Source organism: Trachemys scripta, chromosome 1 (assembly GCF_013100865.1).
Source record: "Trachemys scripta elegans isolate TJP31775 chromosome 1, CAS_Tse_1.0, whole genome shotgun sequence".
In the NCBI taxonomy this organism is placed as follows: Eukaryota; Metazoa; Chordata; order Testudines; family Emydidae; genus Trachemys; species Trachemys scripta.
The window spans coordinates 149,442,569-149,467,254 of record NC_048298.1 but is presented as its reverse complement, the minus strand read 5'-3'; the positions used below and the strand labels follow the sequence as shown (position 1 = coordinate 149,467,254).

Genomic DNA, 24,686 nt, shown 5'->3' with positions numbered 1-24,686 from the left:
TGTTGCCCACCTTACCTTCCCCTGCTTTTGGGGGTTCTTAAGAGAAGACTTTGAAACACTGTCATGGCTTCATTTCCTAGCTCGAGTCATCTCAACCCAGCTCATCTCATCTTCCCAACCCCAAGACAGTAGGAGCAGACTAGATAGAAGGACTTTCTTCCTGAGAAGCTATGGCTTGTTCTTGTGGCTGAAGGGTGCATATGGATAGCACTGAAGAAATGAGTTAGCTAGTTAGATCAGTTTAGAACAAATGGGCTGGGTATATATTTTGCTGTGGCATGGCCCAGAATAAACTCAGTTGGTTTATATAGACACTTGCCTTAAATGATATTTCAGTCAGATTTTATAGTTTTATATGTTCAGTGTTAAACAAAAAGGGATTATCTGCAAGGAAAAGCCCCCCCCCTCCACGCCCACACGCACCGTGCTACACCACAGCTATCAAAATCTGAAAGTCCAGGTCACAGAAGCCAGGACTCCGACTTCTCCTGTGAAGCAGCTAGGAGGTTAACTGGGGTCTGTAGGCAAACAGCTTAGAGAAGGAGCACAAGCTTAGAGACTTGTCTGTAAGAGACTGTGCCAGTCTAATTCCCTTCCAGCAGCCCCTCCCTACAGGAATGATATGCAAATAGAGGCACAGAGCCCTGCTGGCAGAAAAAGGGGAAAGGACCGTGCAGCAGGCTCAGCGCACAGGGCACTTGAGATTTCAGAGGAGAGTGTCTTACTTTTGTGTGTTTGTGTATGTATATATAAAACTTTGGAGCAGATATGGGAGCAGCAGCCTAGGAAGAGTGTCATACACACCCACGCCTTGGTTCACCTGGTATACCAGCTGAGAGCAGCTCTGCAGGGACACTTCAGCCACTCAGGCTGAGTGCACAAGACAGTGTTAGAAAGGGAGAGGCATACTGGGCGCTGACAACCCTCTAACTTCCCAATGGGGCTCTGGCTGCTGGTGCTGCTGGTGCTTCAGGCAGGTGAGTACAAATTCTGTACAGCTGCGGTTGCTGGACCCCTGGGAGCACCTATATCTCTGCCACCCTCTTGTTTCTCCCACTCTGTGTGCAGGGCAGCTTCCCCCTTCACTTTGACAGCCCATGTACTGTATTAGCCTTGCCTAGTTTTACTTGCCCAAGGCAAATCATTGGCATTTGGATCAGTGAGTTAACTATCGTTCATTTTCTCATTATCACGGTAAAGGAAGTCCGAGTATATTTTGTGCCTGGGCTGATTCATTTCCATGCTAATTCTGTAAGACTGTAACTGTAGGAACATGTTTTATTTTCTCGTCTAATTTAGAAAGTTTCCGGTTTTATTCTGAAAAGCCTTGTGTGTTGACTTTTCTTCTCTGAAATATTGTTTTCAGTTTCACCCCTTTTCTTTATACCAGTGACTTTTGAGCAAATTGTTTCCAATTCATCTAACATTCAAGAAAAAAAAGGAGTTAAAAACGCAGCTGTATTCTATAGCCCCTAACCACTGAGGTAGCATTAAGGTTTGTGATCATTAGTGCAGTACAGTTCGATTAAGTGCAAAATCCTGTACTAATGCACCATAAAGGCTGACAATTTAAACACCGGAAATAACAGGAAAGTTTAAGTTGTCAGATCCATCTTAACTCAGTCTGATTTCATATACAAAACAGATGAAAGTGCACAGTTAGTAGTTATTGAAAGTACTCCCGATGTGCCATTTGGCTACATTCAGATTGCTGTGGGGTTTCTCCAGCTTTTCCAAGGATCTCACAGCAGTGTTGACTCATTGACACATAAAGAGTCATTTCAATTACTGTTTAGGTTGCTAACTGTACAACTGAATGTATAGTGTGCTTGCAAGGCAAGCAAGTTAGAGCTGACTTCAGAACCATACAGGGATACTAATGTCAAATTGAAATCTAATCAGTTTTCAAAAAAAGAAAAGAAAAAAGAAATAGTAACGTCAGACACTGCACTGCCCCCTGTTGTGTTTTAAATGCAGGGGGAGCGCAGATTCTAAAGCAGCTCACTCAGGATCAGTTCACTGGGGTTCTTTTTGTCCCCCAGGAATAACTGTGATGTTGTTATAGATCATAGTTTCTCAGGGATGTTCTTCCGGGACTGGATGCATATTTCTGAGAAAGAAACAGCCTCCCTCCCATACATGCTGGATATGATCCAGATATAGGTTATCTGGGTGCAAATCCAGAGAAATGTTGCTAATTCCAGTGGAATTACTCTGGATATACCCCAAGGTAACTGAAAGAAGAATCTGTCTCTTACCCCCATTCACTTGGCACTTCTAGCAGGGAAATAGGGTCTTCTCTATGATTCCTAATAACTGAGCTGTTGTTTGCTTCCACCATTTTAAAAAAAATTGAATACTCAGGGTAGTGTTTAGTAAAGAGAAGTTGTTACTTTTTCAGGAATGTGTATTTAATCCCAGAGGGAATGGCATGAGAAACAGTAAGAAGCCTGTGTAAAACACTAACATCAGTGCACGGAATTCCTCCTGAAAAAGGCTGCTATGGTCACCTAAAATGCTGGAAAAGATTCAGTGTGTTGTCTTTTCCTTGATTGTGCTTATGCTGCTGTTGCACTTTTGTCAGAGGGTTCTTGATCATTTTAATGCTTAATATTCTGTTACTTTATGAGGTCGTTTTTTCCTCTGAAGAAATGAACCTCTAACTTTTCAGGACTGGGGAAAGATTCCCATTGACTTCAATGGGCTTTTGAATCAAGTCCTTAGAGAAAGCTACGGCATATGATACACGCAGGGAAGAAGGATTAGAACTGCAGGTTTTAAAAGGAAAGCAATGGTCTTAATAATAGCATCTAGTCCCTACCTCACATGGATGGTTTAGGGGATTAGTCAATGTTTGCACAGCACTTTGAAGATGTCAAGTGTATTCAAACAGCAGGGAATAAGTGGCCAGGCAACTTCAGTCTGGGGTTCTTGGTTCTGAAATATGATCCCACTCTTGAGTGAAGAATGCTGAAAAATCCATCCGTTTATTTTAGCTTTTACCTTAGGGGTGGGTTGAGTGGTTATGAATGGATGGAGAGAGAGAGAGGTGAAAACTGAAGAACAGAGGAGGTGGGTGGAAAGTATGGGAAGGGGCTAATGCTAACTGTTAGTATGATGCACCAGACCAATGGATAGGTGCACTGAGGCATCACAATAAGTGAAAACAGTACTAATTGCTGCTATTGTCATCATCATGTTAGGCACCAAAATCCATATTTAATCATCCAAATAAGAGGCTTGATTTTCAGAGGTGAGTCCTCTGACCTCCCACTGCAGTCTATGAGAGGCGCAACTTTGAATAGGAGGGATACAAGATAGAAATAAGTGTTTCAAATCAGGGTATTGTTTAAAGGCCTGCAACTGAAAAATGGTTTAAGGAGATTGCTTCAAACTATGCAGGCACATTCTCCCTTGCCTTCAGAATAAATCTGAATTTTTTAAGGCCAAAATTAGTGGGGTGGCCCTAAAATAAGGCTTTATAATGGAAGGTGGATATAACCTTTAATATTACCTTAATAAAGCTGCCACCTCTTCAAAATCGGGAATGGAATGTTATTGTATGTACTCAGTGACTGTTAAATGACGCAGGCCTCCCATTGCTGATAAAGGTGTAACTTTACAGTCTGTGTGGCTTGTAGATATTACTATGATACAACACTAATAAGGAATAATAAGGAAAGTGGCAGTGTGTTTGTGCACTGGGCCCAAACGCACAATAAGGCCTAAAATTTGCAGTGGGAATTTGAAAGAAATCAGCAATGAAAATCCTTAAAGGTGTTGTGCAAACCCTGTGTGAAACAACATCCTCTCTTTGCAGTTTGGAAAGGCGCACTGGGGAAAACCCATTCTTTGCATACAAGAGGACTCATTGAATTAGCAGGAGCCATATCCTGTGGCACAGGACGCAATGCTTTGGCGTATCTAGGTTACGGATGCTACTGTGGTCTGGGAGGACGAGGCTGGCCTAAAGATAAAGTGGACTGGTAAGAACATCACTTATATGTCCATGTATACTTCTGGTCTCTCCACTAAATTCTTCCCTCAGTTACATCCATGTATAGGGCTGCCAGGTGTCCAGTTTTCGACCGGAACACCTGGTCGAAAAGGGACCCAGGTGGCTCCAATCAGTACTGCTATCTGGGCTGTTAAAAGTCCAGCTGGCGGCGCAGCGGGGCTGGCATGCTTCCTACCTGGCTCCGCGCAGCTCCCAGAAGTGGCAACATGTCCCTCGGCTCCTAGGTGGAGGGACAGCCATGGGGTCTACTTGCATTGACCCTGCCCCACCCTGAGCGCCAGCTCTGCAGCTCCCATTGGCCAGGAACCACAGCCAATGGGAGCTCAGGGGCGGTGCTTGTGGGTGGAGGCAGTGTACAGAGCCACCTGGCCGCACCTCTCCCTAGGGACATGTTGCCGCTTGTGTGGAGCTGCCTGAGGTAAGCGCCACCCAGAGCCTGCACCCCGAAACCCCTCCCACACTTCAACCTCCTACCCCAGCCCTGAGCCCCCTCCCTCACCCAAACTGCCTCCCAGATCCTGCATCCCAAACCCTGTCTGCACCCCAACACCCTGCCTTGAATCCCCTCCTGCACCCAATCTCCCTCCTAGAGCCTGCACCCCAAGCCTCCTCCTGCGCCTCAAACCCCTGCTCCAGCTCAGAACCCCCTCCTGCACCCTAAACCCCTCATTCCCAGCCCCACCCCAGGGACCACACCCCCAGCTGGAACCCTCACCCCCCTACACCCCAACCCCATTCCCCAGCCTGGATCCCCCTCCCGCACCCTGAACCCCTCATTTCTGGCCCCACCCTGGACCCTGCATCCCCAGTCCAGAGCCCATACCCCCTCCCACACTTCAACCCCCTGCCTCAGCCAGAGCACCCCACACACACACACTCCAAACCCTTCAACCCCAGCCCAGAGCTCCCTCCTGCACCCCAAACTCCTCATCCCCAGACAACGCCCTCACTCCCTCCCGCACCCCAACCCCCTACCCCAGTCCAGTGAAAATGAGCAAGTGAGTGAGGGTGGGGGAGAGCGAGCGACAGAGGGAGGGGGAATGGAGTAAGCAGGGGTGGAGCCTCAGAGAAGGGGAGGAGCCTTGGAGAAGGGGCGGGGCCTCAGGGAAGAGGGGGGAAGGGGCGGGGCAAGCGTGTTCGGTTTTGTGCAATTAGAAAGTTGGCAACCCTATAAAACCCCATTGACCCCTTTACCAAATGCAAACCAAAAGAAAATTAGACCTGGTTTGGGACCAGAAACTTAATTTAAAATGTGGTAACACAGACACCATTGTAAGTGTATGTCGCATGGACATTGACAGCGGTATTGCCCAGCATATTCATGAGGACTTTTAACCTCTGGTGAATGGTGGCAGAGTTCCCTGGAGACAGAGATTCCACTAGGGGACCAGGTTGTGGCCACCCAAAACTGGTGCAACTTCACTTACTGGGGGTAACCAGTATAGTGGGTGGTGCTGACTGAAAAGGGGTCGCACCCAAGGTGAGTGGATGCTTGGCAACACAGGGAAGGGCAGTAGTGGAAACACTGCTTTTCCTCTCCTAAGAGAGAATCCCATATTGGTGCAGGAGCGACTCAAGTTCCTTGCCTTCACCCCACGTCCGTTTACTAGATTAAACCAACAAATGATTTTGGCGGAACAGTATATTGTAATGGGGTAATATTCTCTCCCTTCTCTGGCTTTTGTATTTGTTGAGAAGATGTTGAGCTATTTATTTTCAAAGCAGGAGGCAATGCTCCTATAAACAAGGCCGGCTTTAGGCCGATTGCCCGGAATCGGGCCCCGTGGGTAAGAGGGCCCCGCGCCTTAGGCTTATCCAGGGGTGGTTCTGCTCCGGGGTCTTCGGTGGCGGAGGGAGGTGTTTGTGCTCCGGGGTCTTTGGCGGCATTTCGGCGGTGGGGGGTCCTTCAGTGCCGCGGAAGACGCAGAGCGGACCCCCTGCCGCCGAAGTGCCGCTGAAAACCCGGACCGCGGAATTGGGCCCCACAGGTCCTAAAGCCGGCCCTGCTCCTATTCCACTGCAATACTTTTACTTCTCTTACGCACACTGACTGGCGTATATTTAATTATTTTGTCTGATAGGCTGTGATCCGTCTGAATGCCTGTGAGCTCTGATCCTTTTGCTATAGAAAACTTTTGCCCACGTTGTAGTCCATCTCTGCACCTTCAAGTTAGCCACACAATTCCATCTGCTTATCTAAAATTAATAAGCAGGGTGGCTCTTACACTTACCTTTTTCTTTCTTCAGGAAAGAAGGCAAGTGATATCAGCCCATTTAGTAAATAACTCACTGCGCTTTACCAACATATCCAGGTGTTGCCGGCACTTGCAATTTTTCTATACAGCTTGGCCACGTGGAAATCAATGGGAGTTTTGACATTGACTTCAGAGGGGCCAGAATTTCACCCTAAGTGGCTCAAATCAGGGACCCAACAAGTGAAGGCACCCAAAATTAGTGGCCACTTTTGCAAATTTAAACGTAACCCTTTAACTACAGATATTAATACTCCTTGCCTGCTTTGCTTGGTTCCAGAAAATTATTTTGTAGGCCCCCAGAAATTCTGGGTCAATTCCTCAGCTGATATAAACCAGCTCCGTAGCTCCACTGGATCTGGCCCTAAACATTTTCCTTCTCATATTTGTTGGAGAAATCTTCCGGGTTCCTCTCCCTGATGACGCCGTTACAAAAATCAACACATCATGCCATGTTAGTGACGATGAACACGGCTTTTGCAGTATTTCCCATTGTAAGTATAATGAACACCACAAATACAGTGGTAAAGCCAACTTCCTTGAGCAGTAAATGTTTAAAATGACTCATCCTTTAAACATTTCTGCTTTTGCTACTGACACCATTATAAAATCAGTCATCACTGTCTAAATATTAAAGTAGGTCTAAATATAGACATTTTTTATTCTATAAAAAGGCATATTTTGGAGCAACTCGTTTAAAAATGTTGGTTTCAAACATTGGCTTTGATGTGCTATTCTAGTCATTACATTTCCCCCCGCCTCCTTCCATCCTCTCTGTTCTTACAATGAAATGAACAAGTAGTGCTCATCTCCTGTAGGTAAAGGTCAATAGATTTCCTTCCCCATCGCACTCTGCTGGATGTTTTGTGAATTTCCCAGAACTTCAGATATCGCTGTTTAAGCTCAATGAGCATGCAGAGGACTCGAGTCACAGTCACCTAACTAAGGGCCTGATTCTGTGAGATACTGATTGAAATCAATGGAAGTTAGGAGCCTAAACCCCTTTGAGGATCTGGGCCTATGTGAATGAGCCATCTAGCCTTCTGCAAGACACAAAGAATTAAACAAAAAGGACAGAATCTGTTCCTCTAAAATTGCAAACAGAACCTATTGCCACAGTGACATTCGCTCATTGCACTGTTCTCCTAATCTCTAGTTGTCTTGGGCAAGGAGTTAGCCAGTCAGAGCGGCTTATATCCTTAAGTGCAGGTTTTCTAGCACATACTTTATGAATAAGCAGTTTCCAACTAGTAGAGGTTTGTATTCATCTTTCATTCCTGTTGCCCAGTGCTCAGCCAGCCTGTAATCTTGCTGGCTGACACTGATTGCATTTGGTTCTTCTCATTAGCCCTTTCTTTGCTGTCTCTGTCTGTTTCTCCAGCTCAGCCTACTCTCCTCTTCCCTGTGTTCTGCTCCTTCCTCTCCCTTTCTGCTGTTCTAGCTCCTTCCTTTTCTCTGGCTCCTCACTACTACTCCTTTTCTCTTGTCCTCTGGCTCCTTACTCCCCCTCCTCCTCCTCTCTCTTGTCACTCAGGTCAGGCCCTCCACCAATGGGCTGCTCCTCCTATGCTCACTGCTCCTGAATTACCACTCCTCCTTTCACCTCCACCCACATGGCCAGCACCTCTCACCCATCTGCCGGCTGCTGCTAATTCTTCCCTCCCTCTGATCTTGGCCTCTGAACTTTCAGAAAGAAAACCAGGAACAAGGTGATCTGAAAGTAGGGAATAATTAACCTGTGACTCATCATCACTACTATAAACCCAATAGAACCTTCCTTCTCTGTGTGTTGCATTGTGGGCAGCATACATTGTTTTGCTTAGCCATTAGCAAGTGCTACAGTATCCAATGGGAAAACAGGACCTCAGTCTGAATGTTCTGTTAGGTTTATAATGTAACAGGTGACCGGTCGCATTCTAATGTCCTTTAGGTGTTGGGTTGCTGCTTTTAAATTACGTTTCTAGAATTCTGAATGTAGCGAATAATCTTGTGGTCATCATTGCTGATGTCATACAGGCAAGCTCAGAATAAAACCTGGCATTTATCTGGCAGACAAATCTGTGGGATGAAATTGCTGCTTTACTAAATTGCGAGTGCAGATGGAAGGAAAGCACACTGGGCTAAATTTAGCCCTTGTATAGTCACAGGAGGTAAACGAAGGCTGAGTTTGACCCAATGGGCCTGATTCTCTTCTTGTTTTCACAAGATTTACCTGAGTCTAGCTCCATTGACTTAACTGACAAGAGTTACCCCAGTGTGGGATCCGAATCAGACATGTTATCTTTGCTTCTGATCACTTATGAACATAGGTGCGATGTGTGGCTAGGGCTAGAGGGGGCTCAGCCACCCCTCATCTATCTCGGCCTGCCCAGCTCAGCAGGCAAAGGCCTGCAGCTGGTGGCACCAGGGCCAGGAAGGGGACGGGACGTTGTAGAGGAGGAGCCCTACTGGTCCGGGGACACGTGCATCATGTGACGTGGTGAGCGCCTACGAATACTGGCGAGAGCCAACAGATGGCATGGAAAGCAAGGCCCAACCCTTCAGGAAAGGAGCTGCCACTGCAGGGTGAGCTTGCTCTCCAACCCACCCTCTAGTCCTCCCTTCCACACCAGGCTAGGATAGAGACTAGGACCTACATACGCACCAGAGAGCCGGGCTTGGCACACACACACATCCCACCCCCAGAGAGCACAGTAGTTATTAAGTTTTGCTCATCCTGCCAAATAATATTTTTACCAGCTGTCTATGCTTATGGACTATCCCCATTTCAAAGAAACCCAGCCTTCTGGGCTATCTCTTTTCAAATGACATGTTAGTACTCATGGCCATAATTTTTTTTTTTTTTTTACCATTTTGTTGGGGAAGGGAACAACACCCCAGAGATAAAACCAGCATTAATGATCTCCCCTAGAAGCTGATATCTGTCCCCTAGATGACTCCCCAGTCAACTACAAAGTAAGAAGGTAACAACTCTAGATGAGGAAAGGGGAAGAAGGAGACATGAACCTCTGTCAGATCCCTCACCCATCTGAGCAGATAAATAATACATAATACACATATTTTGTGTGAAATCTCTCTTCTATATAAAATATGATTAATTGTTTGTTTGCTTGGCAGACACAGAGCTAGTTTTAAGAACCAAATAATCAAAGGGAGAGATCTTTTTTCTGTCTTCAGAATATGGCTAGGCGTAAGGTCAGAACATGCATAACTTCTGTGAATGCTCACTGGATCTCGTCCTGTAATTCTGGGCAGGAATTGAACGTCTCATCCCATTGCTCTGAGTCTGGATCACAGCAATTCTGAAATCCACCAAAGAAGCCATATGAGCGGCAAAAAGGGTAGATTAGATCTAGTCTAGTTTAGAGGTTCTTATGCCACACTCATTACTGTAGTGTCTGAGCACCTTGCAGTACTGCATTACGCAAAATGCGACTAACATCTGCCACGTGATGTTGTTCTGGCACCCTCTTGCTAGAGGGAAAATTGTGCGCTGTGGGGTGTTTTGATTTGATTTTGTTTTTTAAATGAGAGAGGGAGAGAGATGTTGCTCTGTATTTATGTTAGAGAGGGCAGAGTCAAAGAAATGCACCTTGCAGTTAGAGCAGAAGGTGGTGAGGTTTGTGATGGCCCTTAGTTCTTGGGCGAGTCCATTGCACAGTCTCAGACTGGCCCTTGAGAAAGTTCTGTCTCCTGCACAGGCTTTACTCTTATTATACAAGTTCCATTGTGCCAGAGGAGCAAAACTATAAATCATGGTCTTCATCTCAGAGCAATAATTGATCTTTTAGATGCCCTGGGCTCAAGCCATTGAGGGCCTTGAAGATAAGGACCAAGACTTGAACTTGATTCAATGTTCTACGGGAAGCCAGTGTACTGAGCGGAGGATAGGCCTGATGTGCTCGCAGTAACCCATGTTGCTGAGTAGATGTGCTGAAACATTCTGTATTAGCTGATATTTCCTACATGCTGAAGGCTTCATGCCCTGGTATATTGCATTGCTGTAATCTAGCCAAGAAGTGACAAAGGCATGAAGTAGAAAATTTCTACCAAACATGAAGTGAGAGGGACAAGAGGGTCCTGACCTGTTACCCTCTGAAATAGAGAGATTCATCACAGAGATGGCTTCTAATTTTTTTTTTTTTTTACCATTTTGTTGGGGGAGGGAACAACACCCCAGAGATAAAACCAGCATTAATGATCTCCCCTAGAAGCTGATATCTGTCCCCTAGATGACTCCCCAGTCAACTACAAAGTAAGAAGGTAACAACTCTAGATGAGGAAAGGGGAAGAAGGAGACATGAACCTCTGTCAGATCCCTCACCCATCTGAGCAGATAAATAATACATAATACACACATTTTGTGTGAAATCTCTCTTCTGAAATGTCCGGATCTAAAAGTAATTACATGGCAGATGCACTTGAAATGCCATATAGGGATCTATACTGTTGCTTGGTGAGGAAAGGGGAAGAAGGAGACATGAATCTCTGTCAGGTACCTTTCTCATAGAGCTGGAAGAGACCCTGAGAGGTCATCAAGTCCAGCCCCCTGCCTTCACTAGCAGGACCAAGTACTGATTTTTGTCCCAGATCCCTAAGTGGCCCCCTCAAGGATTGAACTCACAACTCTGCATTTAGCAGACAAATGCTCAAACCACTGAGCAGCTTGGGACTTAAGTACCCTGTCTTGTTGAGCCAGACATGCTAGCCTGCTACAAACACAGACCCAGATCTGAACCACGTCCCCCAAAAGCTGCAGACGTAATTGAAAATGGCTTAAGAAGTGCTCCTGTCACTCTCACCCAGATACCCAGTTCCCAATGGGGTCCAAACCCCAAATAAATCCATTTTACTCTGTATAAAGCTTATACAGGGTAAACTCATAAATTGTTTGCCCTCTATAACGCTGGTAGAGAGATATGCGCAGCTGTTTGCTCCCCCAGGGATTAATTACTTGCTCTTGGTTAATTAATAAGCAAAAAGTGATTTTATTAAATATAAGAAGTAAGATTTAAGTGGTTCCAAGTAATAACAGACAGAACTAAGTCATTACCAAGCAAAATAAAATAAAACACGCAAGTCTAAGCCCAATAGAGTAGGAAACTAAATGCAGGTAAATCTCACCCTCAGAGATGTTCCAATAAGCTTCTTTGATAGACTAGACTCCTTCCTAGTCTGGGTCCAGCAATCACTCACACCCCCGTAGTTACTGTCCTTTGTTCCAATTTCTTTCAGGCATCTCTTTGGGGTGGAGAGGCTATCTTTTAAGCCAGTGGAAGACAAAATGAAGGTGTTTCCAGGGCCTTATATAGTCTTTCTCTGGTGGGTGGAAACCCCTTTGTTCTCCTGTGTAAAATTCCCTCAACAAGATGGAGTTTGCAGCCACCTGGGCAAGTCACATGTCTATGAATGATTCAGCTTTTTGCAGGCCAACACCATTGTTTACATGTTAGTTTGAACATTCCCAGGAAAGCTCAGATGTGGATTGGCGTCTCCCAGAGTCCACTGTGAGTTAAGTGTTTCTTGATTGGGTACTTACTGAGAATAGTCCTTTCTCAAGAAGCTTTCTTCACTTAGAATCAAACAAGTACTTAGCCAATATTCATAACTTCAAATACAAAAATGATACACCCATGCAGACAGCATAATCATAACCAGGAAACTACAACCTTCCCATAGACACCCCACTTGGCCTCCTTTGTATAAGAACTGGTGCAACCATAGGACCCTGGTTGCAACAATGATCTGTACGGTCACAGTTTATGTCAATAATGTCACATTTACAGCTGGGTTCTTCTCAGGGTCCTGATCTAGTTCCACATTCTGAACAGCATTTGACAAAATGAGTGGAGGGAATTTTGTTCCTCTGTAAATATTTGTATTTATGACTCAGCGGCTGAGAAAACGAGTGGAGAGAATCTATACCCACATGAGTGGAGTGGCTAACAACAAGTGATTTATTTATCCACAGCCCAAGTATGGCGCAATGCAAACAGCTCCACTTTTAATTCCATTTCCATTGTTCAGATAAACCTCTCCAGCATTTCCTGGCATTAAATCATTCTTCCCTTTTATTTGTATTGAGTCAGCCATAACACCTCCCTGGACCAGTAAGGACTGCTGTGCTCTAGGTTAAAGCAGTTGACTTGCCCTAAGGAGAATGCATGCAGTGTTTGCATCACTAATCTCCATTGGGGGTTATGTGAGGGAGGGCAGCTGTTAGCGGCTGCATTAGAGAAAGGCTAGTGGAGGCTGTCACGGGCCCTTGCCTTGGCTTACCATAGAGTTAGCTCAGTTCTATTTAACTCACCCTCCAAACTCACTGCTCTTAGCCCTGCCCCTCCTTCCTAGCTCAGTAATACCTGACCCTGCACTTGTAGGTGCAGGAAATCCCCTTGGAGGGGAGCATTTATTCTGGCTGGGTCCAGCTCCTGTGCTCCCTGGATCTCTCAACACCGAGGGCTTTCGCCTGTGAATTTGCTGCAGTGACCCTTGGCTGGCCACTTTACTTTCTGAGCTGAGCAATTCTATGGTAAATAGCCCATTGGCTGGCCCACCCAGCACCTTTCCCCCTTTATCCCTGTTTTACCCTTACTGGGATGACCTGGAGCTGAGCTGGGCTGGGCTGTGGTCTCACTGGGTCATCACGATGTCTGGGCCTATCCCTGTCCCTCTGACCCTGTATTTTCCCTTTCTCCTTTCCTGCCAGCACCTCAGGATCTCGTGGACACATTCCCCTCTGCTAGCGCGGCAGCCTCTTGGAGGGGTTCACACAGAGGCCTTCACAGTGCCCCTCGGGAGCTGTTTTAAGGGTTGTGTGTCCCTCATTTCCCCATGATGTCAGCCTACACCAGCTCCACTCATTGATTAATACAATTGCTCTTTTGTGCCCTTAGCTTCACCAGCTCCTTCTGGGTGCAGCCATTGGACTGGCCAGTGCCATTTCATCTCTGGCTGCAGAGGCTGCAGCTCTAGTCATTGTAGCAATGTCCCTGCGTCACCGGCAACGATGACCAAATATAAAAACACCTCATGCTAGAATCTTTCCCAACAAATTTTATTGCAAATTGTCAGCATAAAATCCCAAACCAAGCCAATTATCCTGCAAAATGTGGAGTCCTCAGGAGACTAAACTGTCCTTAGCAACAGCCAGAAAACAGGCAGGACCAAGGTGCCACCAGAGCCTGAGGACCCTGTCGTGAGAGGAAGCTGGTGTTTGTGTGATAGACCCAGGTGATCCTAGCAGATGAACCTACTCGATGTTGCAGAGGAAGGTGAAAAACCTACAAGGTTTGTGCCAATCTGACCTGGAGGAAAAGTCCTTCAGACCCCAAATCTGGCCATCAGTTTAATGCTGAGCCTGTGAACAAAGATCACACAGCTAATCCACATCTGAGTTCAGAAGATTTGTAGTTATTGTCTCAGACCATTGGTCCATTTGGGCTTGTGTCCTGCCTCCAGCTGTGACTAGGATCTGATGCTTCAGAGGAAAGAGAAAAAAAAAACAGATAGTTCATTCAGCCAGTTGTGAATTGGGGGGGGGGGGAATCCTTCCTGACCCCAGCAGAAAATCAGCTGAAGCTCTAAAGCATGAAACTGGATTCCCCTAATTATCTTACCAACGTGGATACAAGTGTGAACATTGTGTGGAGAAAAATAAGGTGTGGACATGGTGGATAGAGGAAGTAGAGGGATGGGGGAAGATTGTATTGTCTCTGGGGAATGTTTGTGGGTTTCTCCTCTTTACTTTGCACGTTCCTCAGGGCAGAGAAGTAGGTTATCCATGTTCTGTGAACTGTAATGCTAGTAAAAATACTGTCTCTAGCTCGGTAAATATGCATTGTGCTTTAGAGAACCTAGAAAAATCAAGTCCCCGCCACAAAAAACTCACAATACCAAATAGCACAAGATAAACACTCTGACTTCCTGCTTCTTTGTGAGCTGTGGATGCTGGTCAGGCTTTTCAAACTGCTCTTTGCTAATGGGCTCCAGTCTTTTGCTGCAGAGCTCTGCCTTCCCTCCCCCTCTGTAGGTTGGCGACGCTTGCGCATTGTGAGACCTATGGAGAGAAGTTGCATTATTACTGCAGCCCTGCTGTGTTCCCTGAGATTGTGCAACTACAACCTTGACGGTGATGTGCTCCCCCCGGGGTGCCACCTGGATCTGGGGGTACCACTGAGCCCTCTGATTCACCAGCTTGGGCTCCTTCTGATACTGTGCTGCCGCGACAAGCTGCAAAGCCCTCCAAGCTTGCACTTTCACCAGCATTCAGACAGGTAGGGGGACACCCAGCTGCAGTTACATGCTGGCTCTAACCATCAGCTTAGGACCCCAGAGCAGTACCATCCCACCCTGGTCAAATCTGGCCAGTATATGGGTTTAACACCCGGTCCGCCTCTCCCTCACTGTGAAGATGACCATGCACACTTGGTCACTTGTGGTAACCAAGCTGAGATTTTCCCCAGACACGCTCACTGGTTTCGATTAAAACATAAAACTACAAAAGGATAGATTAAGTGATTATAAGTGATAGCAAACAGATCATGGCAGATTACTTAGTAAATAAACAAAACCGTAAACTGAGCCTAACATACTAGATGGTAGGATATGAATTAGCAAATTCTCACCCTGAGTGATAAACAGGCTGGCAGATTCTTAAGGCACAAGCTGCCTTGGCTTTGCAGCTTGGGTCTCCCAGGTTGTCATAGACAGTCTAGAAATCCCTCTAGCCTGGGACCACCACTTCCCCCCTGTTCAGTCTTTGTTCCTCTGGTATTTCTAGGTGTGTTGTTATAGGGAGAGTGAGGTCCTCCCATGATGTCATTTCCCCACCTTTTATATCTTCTTCCCTCTTGCTGGAAAGCTCTTTTGCTGTGTCCTGGGTCAAACAGTTCCCATTGTGCAGTGCTATCTCTGAGAGATGTCTATTGTACACAGTTCCTAGGGTAATCCTTGTGCTTGTGTGCATTTCCTCAGTGAGCCATTAACATTGTTTGGCCTTTTTACTGTTGTACCTGAAAGGCTGCTTGTGGGTGTTTTCAACCTCACATGTTTCAGTAACACATACATAGCCAAATTTCATAGATGAATAGCACATACAATCCAACGAGATTTTTTGCCTTCGTCTGCAGTGTGGGACACGGGTCACTTGCTGGTGGATTCTCTGCACCTTGAAATCTTTAAACCATATTTGAGGACTTCAATAGCTCAGACATAGGTGAGGGGTTTGATACAGGAGTTGGTAGGTGAGATTCTGTGGCCTGCATTGTGCAGGAGGTCAGACTAGACGATCATAATGGTCCCTTCTGACCTTAAAGTCTATGATTCTATGATTACTATCTAGCAGATCAAGACTTTTAGAATGATATCTCACAAGGCATACTTTGTACAAAACATACCCTAATTACATGACAGTGGTGAATATTAGGGTGCCAGGGTGTCACAGTGACATTTGGCCTAAATTGCACCAAGTTCAGTGGTGCTGCTGCAGAGGGCCTGTGTCACCTTTGTACAGTAGCCAGGGGTCCAACGTTGCATTTTCTGCCTGTGCCCTGTAGCTGGCCATTGCTTTCCAGCTTTCCCCACAAGGGGAGTTAGTAGGATTGTGGTGCTTACTCCCTGCACTGTTCCAGGGAACTAGGCAGCAGGAGGTAGGGGAGACACAGAGGGAGTCCAGCTTGCAGTCAGGGAATGCGGAATGGGGGGTAGGCTGTGGGAGAAGAATGCCTGGACAACAGTGACAAAGGGACCAAAGAGATGAGCCGCAGAATCCCTCTCCCTTTCTGAGCCAGGCCACTTGGAAACTATAGCAATAGCCGGATCCAGGACAAGTGGAATAGTGCCCCTGGAGAACATGGCAGGAGACAGGTGCAGGGATGGGGCTGGGCCCCTGGAGGTCATGGGGATCCTGTTCATTACTGAAGATATTTATGAATGAAGTTTACACCCAAGAGTATTTTTTATCCTGACCCTGAAAATACTCATGGACCAAAGGCCCCTCAGTGTATATTTCTTGCAGTGATTATTTCTGACACTGGATTTCTTTGCTCTGTTCTCCCGGCTGCCAAGCTCCTCTCCCTGACTTCACAGGCCTTTTCTGGTGCCTCCCTTACTGGTTTATTCCAATTGTTCTCAGTATTAGTATATTTCCCCCATGTTTCAGCTAAGTGTTTGTCTCCTTAGCTTCAAGACATTGCTCCTGATTCTGCCACCATGCAGGGCTGTGAGAAATCCCTGTTCTCACTTATACTGTTCCCTGGAAGACACTTACAAGCAACGTCCTGTCCCCTCACACCCTTAGGACCCAATCCAAAATGCACTGGAGTCAACAGAAACACTTCCATTGACTTCAGTGAGCTTTGGATCAGACCCTTAGTTCCAAACCAGTCTCGTATTTTCTCTCAAGCAGCATCATTTCAGCCAGTATAGTCTGAAGGGGGCCTGGAGCAAATTCCTGGATCTAAAGACCCCCAAGCTCTGTGGAGGTTTGGAATCTGAGCCAGGATCTGGCTTGGAATATCAAAGCTCTTCCTCCCCCCGACCCATCCCCTGTAACGGATCAAACCCATACCTGAGATCCAGACACTGGGGCCTTTGAAATCTAGATCTGAATTTAGCACCTCGGCCCTTTCTCTATATATTTTATTACAGATACATCAGTCAGTGACCGCTCAGGGAGACCTGGGAGCCTCCTCTTTCTGCCTTACACAAACAGGCAGAGGAAGTGAGCACAGACCAGTTGGGAATGGGCAGCCATCCCCATTAACCCATGCTAAGTACCGTCCTGAGACTCGTTGTACTTACTTATTGGAAGATCAGGTGCTTTGCTGACAGCCCGCAATGCCTTGCTGTGTTGTTATCACTGTATCAATTAAAGATGGGCCTGAACCAAAACCTTGGAATCCAGCATCCCCATTCTTTGGGGTCAAAGTTCAGGTTGGGATCCAAATCTTTTTGCTCAGACCCATCTCTATCAGTGACAGAGCCTGGCTGGGAACGCCCTGGTGGAATTGAGAGAACTGACACTGAGGGGCAAGGACTGGCTCTGACAGAACATAGTGGAGAGATGAAGTCATCAGCATTGTGACTCCCATAATGATCTCACCCACTCTGATCTGCTGCTGACCAATGAGATCACTGTATTTCAATTGATCTCACAATCAAGATGTAGAGTAGTAGGAGGAAATGAAGCAGGTCCCTTCCCTTCTCCTCCTCTCCCTCTCCCAGGCTTGAGAGGCCCAGCTCCTCCTCATTGCCGACTAGTGAAGTGCGGACTCACCGGGCAGGGACATGGGAAGAGGGAGCAGCAGGAGGAGCTGGTGTCTGGCTGGGGAGATCCTGGGGCTCCCAGTGTTTTCTGCCAGTGGGTGGAACAAGAAAGGTGACAGATGGGGTAGAAGAGATGCCCAGCTGGGAGTCAGTCCCCTGTTCACCTCCTCTCCTCACTCAGCTGGCTCCCCAAACCCTATTGGGAAGAGGGGAAAAGGGACAGACTCCTGACTGCCTTCCCTGCCCTGCAGGGGAGAGGGGATGAAGTAGAGCAGATTAATAATCTGTGACTGATAGAGACTCTGCTGAAATGTCCTGATCTAAAATACAAGCATTGTCATGGAAGGTGTCACATTTCACCTTGTAGTATTTTGGCCCTGACTAATGGCCTGCTTGGCCGTTGCCGTAAGATAGAGCAGCTCTTGGGCTGAGAATACTTGGTGCGTGTAGTGCTCTGGCCCTACTCCGCTTCCCCATTTCCTGAAGTATGCCTCCTAAACCAGGAGTGCAAAGGAGTCTGGCCTAGAGCCATTCCGCCAGCTCTATACCGATTAGGAAAGCTTCTTACACTGGAGATGTTCCCCACGGTGGGAGATCCACTGCCCTTGAGCAAAAGAGAATCAGGCCCACATCCTGGACTAAGCAGTCACAGAAAGAAGTGTTGATGACACACGTTCATAAGCACCTGCTGTAAGTGTACACGAGAAAGGGCAGCACAGCCTAGTGGCACTCCTCTGTTTGCTCCATTAGCATCTGCAGAATATTAATAACAAACTCTGAAGGGTTTTGCTTTTCACTGTAATGATCAAACACTTGTCTGAACAATAGAGAATTTCCCCTCCAGCCTAGGGAAATACCCGTGCAAATAGAGTCATAAATAGTTTTGTGTGACCACATAGTTCCTGCTGCATACTGGGAAATGCCCTGAGAAAAGCCCACAGAAAGTAACAGACACAACTCAATCTCTTTGTTGCGGAAAGGTGTTGCCACAAGCATGACTGCTGCTATGACAAGGCAGAGCGGGAAGGCTGCAGCCCCAAGATGCTGAGATACGAATGGACTTGTGAACGCAATGCTGTGGTGTGCGGTAAGGAAACGACTCCACTTTCCTTGTGTGTTTTAGATTTATTCCATTCCCTTTACATTAGGAGCCACTTCTATTTAAATTCGTTTTGCTTGGGCACTGCAAATGGAACAGGAGCATTTAAAAAATATTTTCTAAAACGATGATTCTCTCTCCGTGGCCTCAACTCCTTCCAAACTCCTTTAATCCCTTCCCTCCAGATCTTCACCTATGGAGGGACTATTTTGATGTAGCTAGTCAAGTTCAACCCCAAATGTGGGGGGCGGGGGTAGTAGCTACAGTCAGGTAAAACTACCTGTGCTTTGTCTCCACTTTGATTTGACTTTGGGTTAGCTATCTTGATAACACACCTATTTTTTTCTGTGAAAAAATAACCATAGTGTGGCTGTGAGGCACAGCCATAAGTGCACCAAAGACAGGTGTGAATGTTGGGTGAGGATGCACTGATTCATGGTCCCTACAGTCACACAACAAACATGAGTTAAATAGAACTGAGCTAACTCTATGGTAAGCCAAGGCAAGGGCCCGTGACAGCCCTCACTAGCCCTTCTCTAATGCAGCAGCTAACAGCTGCCCTCCCTCACATAACCCCCAATGGAGATTAGTGATGCAAACATTGCATGCATTCTCCTTAGGGCAAGTCAACTGCCCTAACCTAGAGCACAGTAGTCCTTACTGGTCCAGGGAGGTGTTATGGCTGACTCAATACAAATAAAAGGGAAGAATGATTTAATGCCAGGAAATGCTGGAGAGGTTTATCTGAACAATGGAAAGGAAAATTAAAAGTGGAGCTGTTTGCATTGCCCAATGTGGTGGGGAGGGATAGCTCAGTGGTTTGGCCTGCTAAACCTAGGGTTGTGAGTTTAATCCTTGAGGGGACCTTTTAGGGATCTGGGGCAAAAATCTGTCTGGGGATTTGAGCAGGGGGTTGGACTAGACAACCTCCTGAGGTCCCTTCCAACCCTGATGTTCTATGATACTTGAGCTGTGGGTTAATAATTCACTTGTTGTCAGCCACTGAGTCATAAATACAAATATTTACAGAGGAACAAAATGGAAACTCCTTTTACAGTGGGACTTATTTTTTCCCCTTTTGCTGCTACCGTGCAATTTTGTTTGCTGAACGAAAAATGGAGATACCATTTTCTTCCATTCAAACATGCTTCACAATGTGATTTGCTCTGTCTTCTTCCCATCTGCGTGTGAGAATCGCATTCCGTAAACACTCAAAATGTATGAAATACTGCAAGCTGCAAGGCAGGCTTAAAGGTATGAGTCCGCTCTCGCGGCAATAAGTGCCAAGCCAAACTGCTCTAAGCACAATAAACTGATGATGTTGGGCATGCTGCAGAGAGAACTTGAGAAGGGGGGGCAAGGCAAAAATAGAAAATTTTGAGGTGGGGCTCCCTCACTCTCTCCTGTTGGTGTGGCACTCTGGATAACTGAAAGTCATTGGAACCCAAGAGTGAGAGAACCCAAGCATGAGAACGACTCTGAGCATTCACCCAGGATGCAGGAGACCCAGACTCCAGGCCTCCTACTCCAAGTACTCATTAAGTATTTATCTACAGTGGAAAAGTTTCAACAGCAGAGACTGAGGGAACACCCACCCCCAACACAATAGTGCAGCAGTTAGAGCATTTATGTGAGAGGTTTCAAATCCCTTCACCTCATTAGATGGAAGGGGGACATAAACTGAGGGTCACCCACATCCCAGGTGAGTGCCCTAGCCAGAGGGCTAAAAGTTATGAGGAAGCTGCTCCCCATCCCCACTTCTTGCAAAAAATGCCTTATGTGCCCACCTCCAAAGAGGGTTCACAGCTGAGAGTGGCTAGCAGCAGAGATAGGTGCCAATCTACACGAGATGGGCTTAGACAGCTTGTGGCACCTATTTCTCTACATTCATTGTATCAGGAGCCTGGGTGCCTAACTCAGGCTTTGGAGAGTGCAATGTGTTCCTGTGATTTTCTAGGTGCCTAAAAGTTTGGTGATGTGAACTGGGTGTCACAGCACCTACATACCTTTGTGATTCTAGGCCTAAGTTTTTACTGAGTTTTATTCTGTACCCTGCAAAGCCAGGAGAGCTCTGGAAGAGGAAGCAGGGTTCCACTCCTCCTTGAGCACCATCAATGGAATTGCTTACTAAGTTCCAACCAGTTATGCCTGTGCAAACCTGTCAACAACAAAGGGGCTATACAGGGGGCCCTTGAAAGTCTAATTTGGCCTGCAGATCCTTTATGACAGGGGTGGGCAAACTACAGCCCGGGGGCTGCATCCGGCCCTTCAGACATTTTAGTCTGGCCCTCAAGCTCCTGCCGGGGAGCGGGGTTGAGGGCTTACCCCACTCCATGTATGCTGTGGCTCCATGCGGCTCCTGGAAGCAGCGGCATGTCCCCCCTCTGGCTCCTATGCATAGGGGCAGCCAGGGGGCTCTGCACGCTGCCCCCACCAAGCGCCATGCCTGCAGCTCCCATTGGCTGGGAACTGCGGCCAATGGGAGCTGTAGGGGTGACACCTGCAGATGGGGCAGCGCGCAGAGCCGCCTGGCCGCGCCGCCATATAGGAGCCGGATGGGGGACATGCCGCTGCTTCTGGGAGCTACTTGAGGTAAGCACCGCCAGGAGCCTGCACCTCTGACCCCCTTCCGTGCCCCAACCTCCTGCCCCAGCCCTGATCCCCCTCCTGCACCCCCAACCCCTCATCCCCAGCCCCATCCCAGAGCCCACATCCCCAACCGGAGCCCTCACCCCCCCCTACACCAACCTCCAGCCCAGAGCCCGCTCTTGCAGCCTGAACTCCTAGTTTCTGGCCCCATTCCACAGCCTGCACCCCCAGCCAGAGCCCGCACCCCAAACCCCAATTTCATGAGCATTTATGGCCCGCCATACAATTTCCATACCCAGATGTGGCCGTTGGGCCAAAAAGTTTGCCCACCCCTGCTTTATAACCAGTTATGGTGTTTCTGAGAAGAAAAGAACTCAACTTGATTCTCAAATGCATGTTGAATTTCCAGGGCTGAGAGATGAGTAAAACACCTTCTTGTAAACGGATTCACCTTTCAGAACAGAAGCAAAGTTTAATATATGCAGCTTTTTGAGAAGTGGTGGAAGAAGAGGAGTAACCACATTACAGATGCTTATAATAAGTACAAAGTGAAAGGCTGGTTAAAAAAAGATTTAGGTGCAAATTTTCAAAAAGGGTTACTGAATTTGGGTGAAAACTGAGGCACTTAACCCTCATGACCACTTAGGAAGATGAGTTGAACATGTATTCAGTGGGTATCATATGGTGGGCATCGTTTTCTAGACACTGCCAATTTGCCGCTAGCTATTACTGTCTGATGCTCTGGGTCCGATTTGAACTGTTCACCCTCTCTTGTCATTTTCTTTTTCAGATACACTGACAGATAGATGCCAAAAAATGGTGTGCCAATGTGACCAAGAAGCAGCCAAGTGTTGGGGAACAGCCTCTTATAACCCACACTACGTCCTCTGGCCAGATTTCTTATGTGGACAGTCTACTCCCACGTGTCATGTTAGTTAGATATTGGGGGACAAGACTAATCTTCTGGAGACATTTTTCTAATTTCTAAGCTACTGTAATAAAATTGTTCATCTTTGATCAAGACTGATAGTGGTGTTTAGAGAATTTCTGGCAGCCTGGGGATGGTGGGGAGGAGAAAAGGATTGGTTAGGCACCTCCTCGGTCTTTGGAATTAAGGATCAACCCACCTCCTTAGTTGGGGAGGGCCAAAGACATCCAATAGCATACCACAGCAATGCCACACTGCAGTTATAGATAGAAAGAAAAAGTGTCAACAGCAGCCACTGGCATGCTGTCCTTTCACATTGCCTTACATTGAGTCCCCATATGTTTTGGAAAGCACAGGGATGCTCTATTTGGCTGTCTTTAATTAATTCCCACTGATGGCTACACTGTCCATCAAAGCCCCAAAATGGCCCGTTCTGGAAGTGCAGAAGTCATACTTTAAGTATGGGGGCTTCTGGAGATGGGTAGACAGGCATCCTCATTTTCTCTGTCATGGGGGACAAGCTGCCAAAGGGCATGGTCACTTCTGTTTGTAAAGGAACCTGGACTCCTGGCAGGAACCGTAGTCAGGGCAAGAACTGAACATTTATCAGATTTTTGTCTCTCTAAAAGTCCTGACCAACAGTCTCTTCTTTTTGTCATCTCACTTCACACAGCTGGGAACACCTCTGAGAAGAACCTCAGAGGTGAGAAGAGAGTCACATTTTTCTTTTTCTGTTGTAGGGGCAGTAACCATTCATGGCTTCTACCCATAGGCTCATCAAATCCTGGACACACCAGAGTGTATAGTTCCACTGCTTCACATTTTAGGCTCTGATCTGCTTCTGTCCTGTACAGATCTTAGCTTATCCCACTTTCTCTGCTGTATATGATTGCCTTCAGAAATATTAAATCATGCAGCTGAGGTTGTAGACAGCATTATTCATGTTAAAGCAATCAATTCCACCTCATGTAAAAGTTTCTCATTCTACTACTCTTAGTTGTGTCCTTTATTTTTGGGTCTCTATCCCATGTTTGAGTCATAGCACCAGAGAATGGACATGATGTCAGCTTAATCTCATCATCCAACATGAGACTGGGTGGAACTGCAGTGTGGTAGGTGACTAGTCATGAAGGTTTTAGCAGAGTGTGATAGCCTGCGTACCACAAGAGAGACCCAATTGTGTGACTGGAGCCTGCCCAGAGATGAGGGCCTGGGAATTTGTGCCTGAGGTGAAAATGTGGTCTCTTTACATGAGAGACCTTTAGGAGCGTCAGCGTGCATGTATAAAGGGTGAGATTTTCAAAAGTGCTCCACATGGGCCTAACTCTGCTTCCACTGAAGTCAATGATGAAATGCCCATTGACTTCAATAGGAGTGAAGTTAGGCCAATGTCCAGTGCTGTTGAAAATCCCACACAGAATCCCTACTGTGTTCCAGGGAACTCACTTGACCTCAGAGGACAGACCTTAACCTGGGAGATTTCCTGGAGCCTCTGAAAAGCCCTTGGCTAAATTACTCCCAGGCTTTGTTGAAGGTTCAAACTCAATCTGGAATGTTTCTGGACCACTGTAAGAGTATTAATGTTGCCTTTAATTATCTTATTTTGTTAAAGGCTTGAAATCCCTTTGTTTTCTGCCTAATAAATCCCCTGGGTGTGTAAAATCAACCCTCAAGAGTACTTCAATTCCTTTGGCCAGTGTATTGTAAAATGGCTCTTCCTCTACCTCTACATTCCTTCATTACAAGAGCTCACCATGACAACCAAGTCAACAGAACAAGGTAAACTATACTGGGTGGTGCTGATAGGTTAGAACATTGACTTTCCTTGATCCCCTGGAAGGAATGTATTCAGGACAAACAATATGAGGGTAACAGTTAGCAATTGGTGAGATTGAGTATTTCACTCATCCATCAGTCTCTGTTGAAACAGGTGCCAGGTTTTATGCAAGAATTTTGTAGCTGAAAATGCGAGGGCACTACCTTTTAAAACAAGCAACAATGCAAGGAAAGATCCAGGATGATGTATAAGAAATACACCTATTCTTCCAAGATACGTTGTCAGGTTAACCAGGACTATAGCTAATAATAAGGTTAACCTCTTATAAAAGGCTGTTTTGGTCTATGCCAGTGGTTCTCAACCGGGGCCCCCTCGGAGGCTGTGAGCAGGTTTCAGGGGGTCCACCAACCAGGGCAGCATTAGACTCGCTGGAGCCCAGGGCAGAAAGCTGAAGCCCCACTGCATGGGGCTGAAGCCTGGGGCCCTGAGCCCTGCCACCTGGGACTGAAACTGAAGCCTGAGCAGTGTAGCTTTGTGCGGGCCCCATGGCATGGGGGCCCCAGGCAATTGCCCTGCTTGCTACCCCCTAATGCCAGCCCTGGCTTTTATATGCAGAAAAACAGTTGTTGTGACACAGGTGGGCTGTGGAGTTTTTATAGCATGTTGCAGGGGAAAGAAAAAGGTTGAGAACCCCTGGCGCATGCTATCTGAGGCAGTTGACCATACTACTGTGTATGTAAAGGCAACAGTAAAGA

The 24,686-nt window shown here is 46.7% G+C and overlaps 1 protein-coding gene across 2 annotated transcripts; it reads left to right on the top strand.

The window, feature by feature from the left end:
* Positions 1–585: 585 nt before the first annotated feature.
* LOC117887026 (phospholipase A2-like) lies at positions 586–23,712 on the top strand. Of its 2 annotated transcripts, XM_034789260.1 has the most exons (4): positions 586–977; positions 3,821–3,986; positions 18,519–18,625; positions 22,017–23,712. In XM_034789260.1, the coding sequence occupies exons 1-4, from the start codon at positions 938–940 to the stop codon at positions 22,163–22,165; spliced, it is 462 nt and encodes a 153-aa protein (XP_034645151.1). In that variant the 5' UTR covers positions 586–937; the 3' UTR covers positions 22,166–23,712. The 2 variants fall into 2 exon arrangements, with proteins under 2 accessions (XP_034645151.1, XP_034645144.1); XM_034789253.1 differs by lacking the exons at positions 586–977; positions 3,821–3,986 and adding an exon at positions 14,309–14,546.
* The last annotated feature ends 974 nt before the right edge of the window (positions 23,713–24,686 follow it).

Excerpts from the sequence above, each read along its gene's own strand:
- LOC117887026 (XM_034789253.1), top strand. The coding sequence starts at position 14,332 with ATGGAGAGAAGTTGCATTATTACTGCAGCCCTGCTGTGTTCCCTGAGA. Across the intron at positions 14,547-18,518 it reads TTTCACCAGCATTCAGACAG|GTGTTGCCACAAGCATGACT; the intron begins GTAGGGGGACAC and ends TGTTGCGGAAAG. Across the intron at positions 18,626-22,016 it reads ACGCAATGCTGTGGTGTGCG|ATACACTGACAGATAGATGC; the intron begins GTAAGGAAACGA and ends TTTCTTTTTCAG.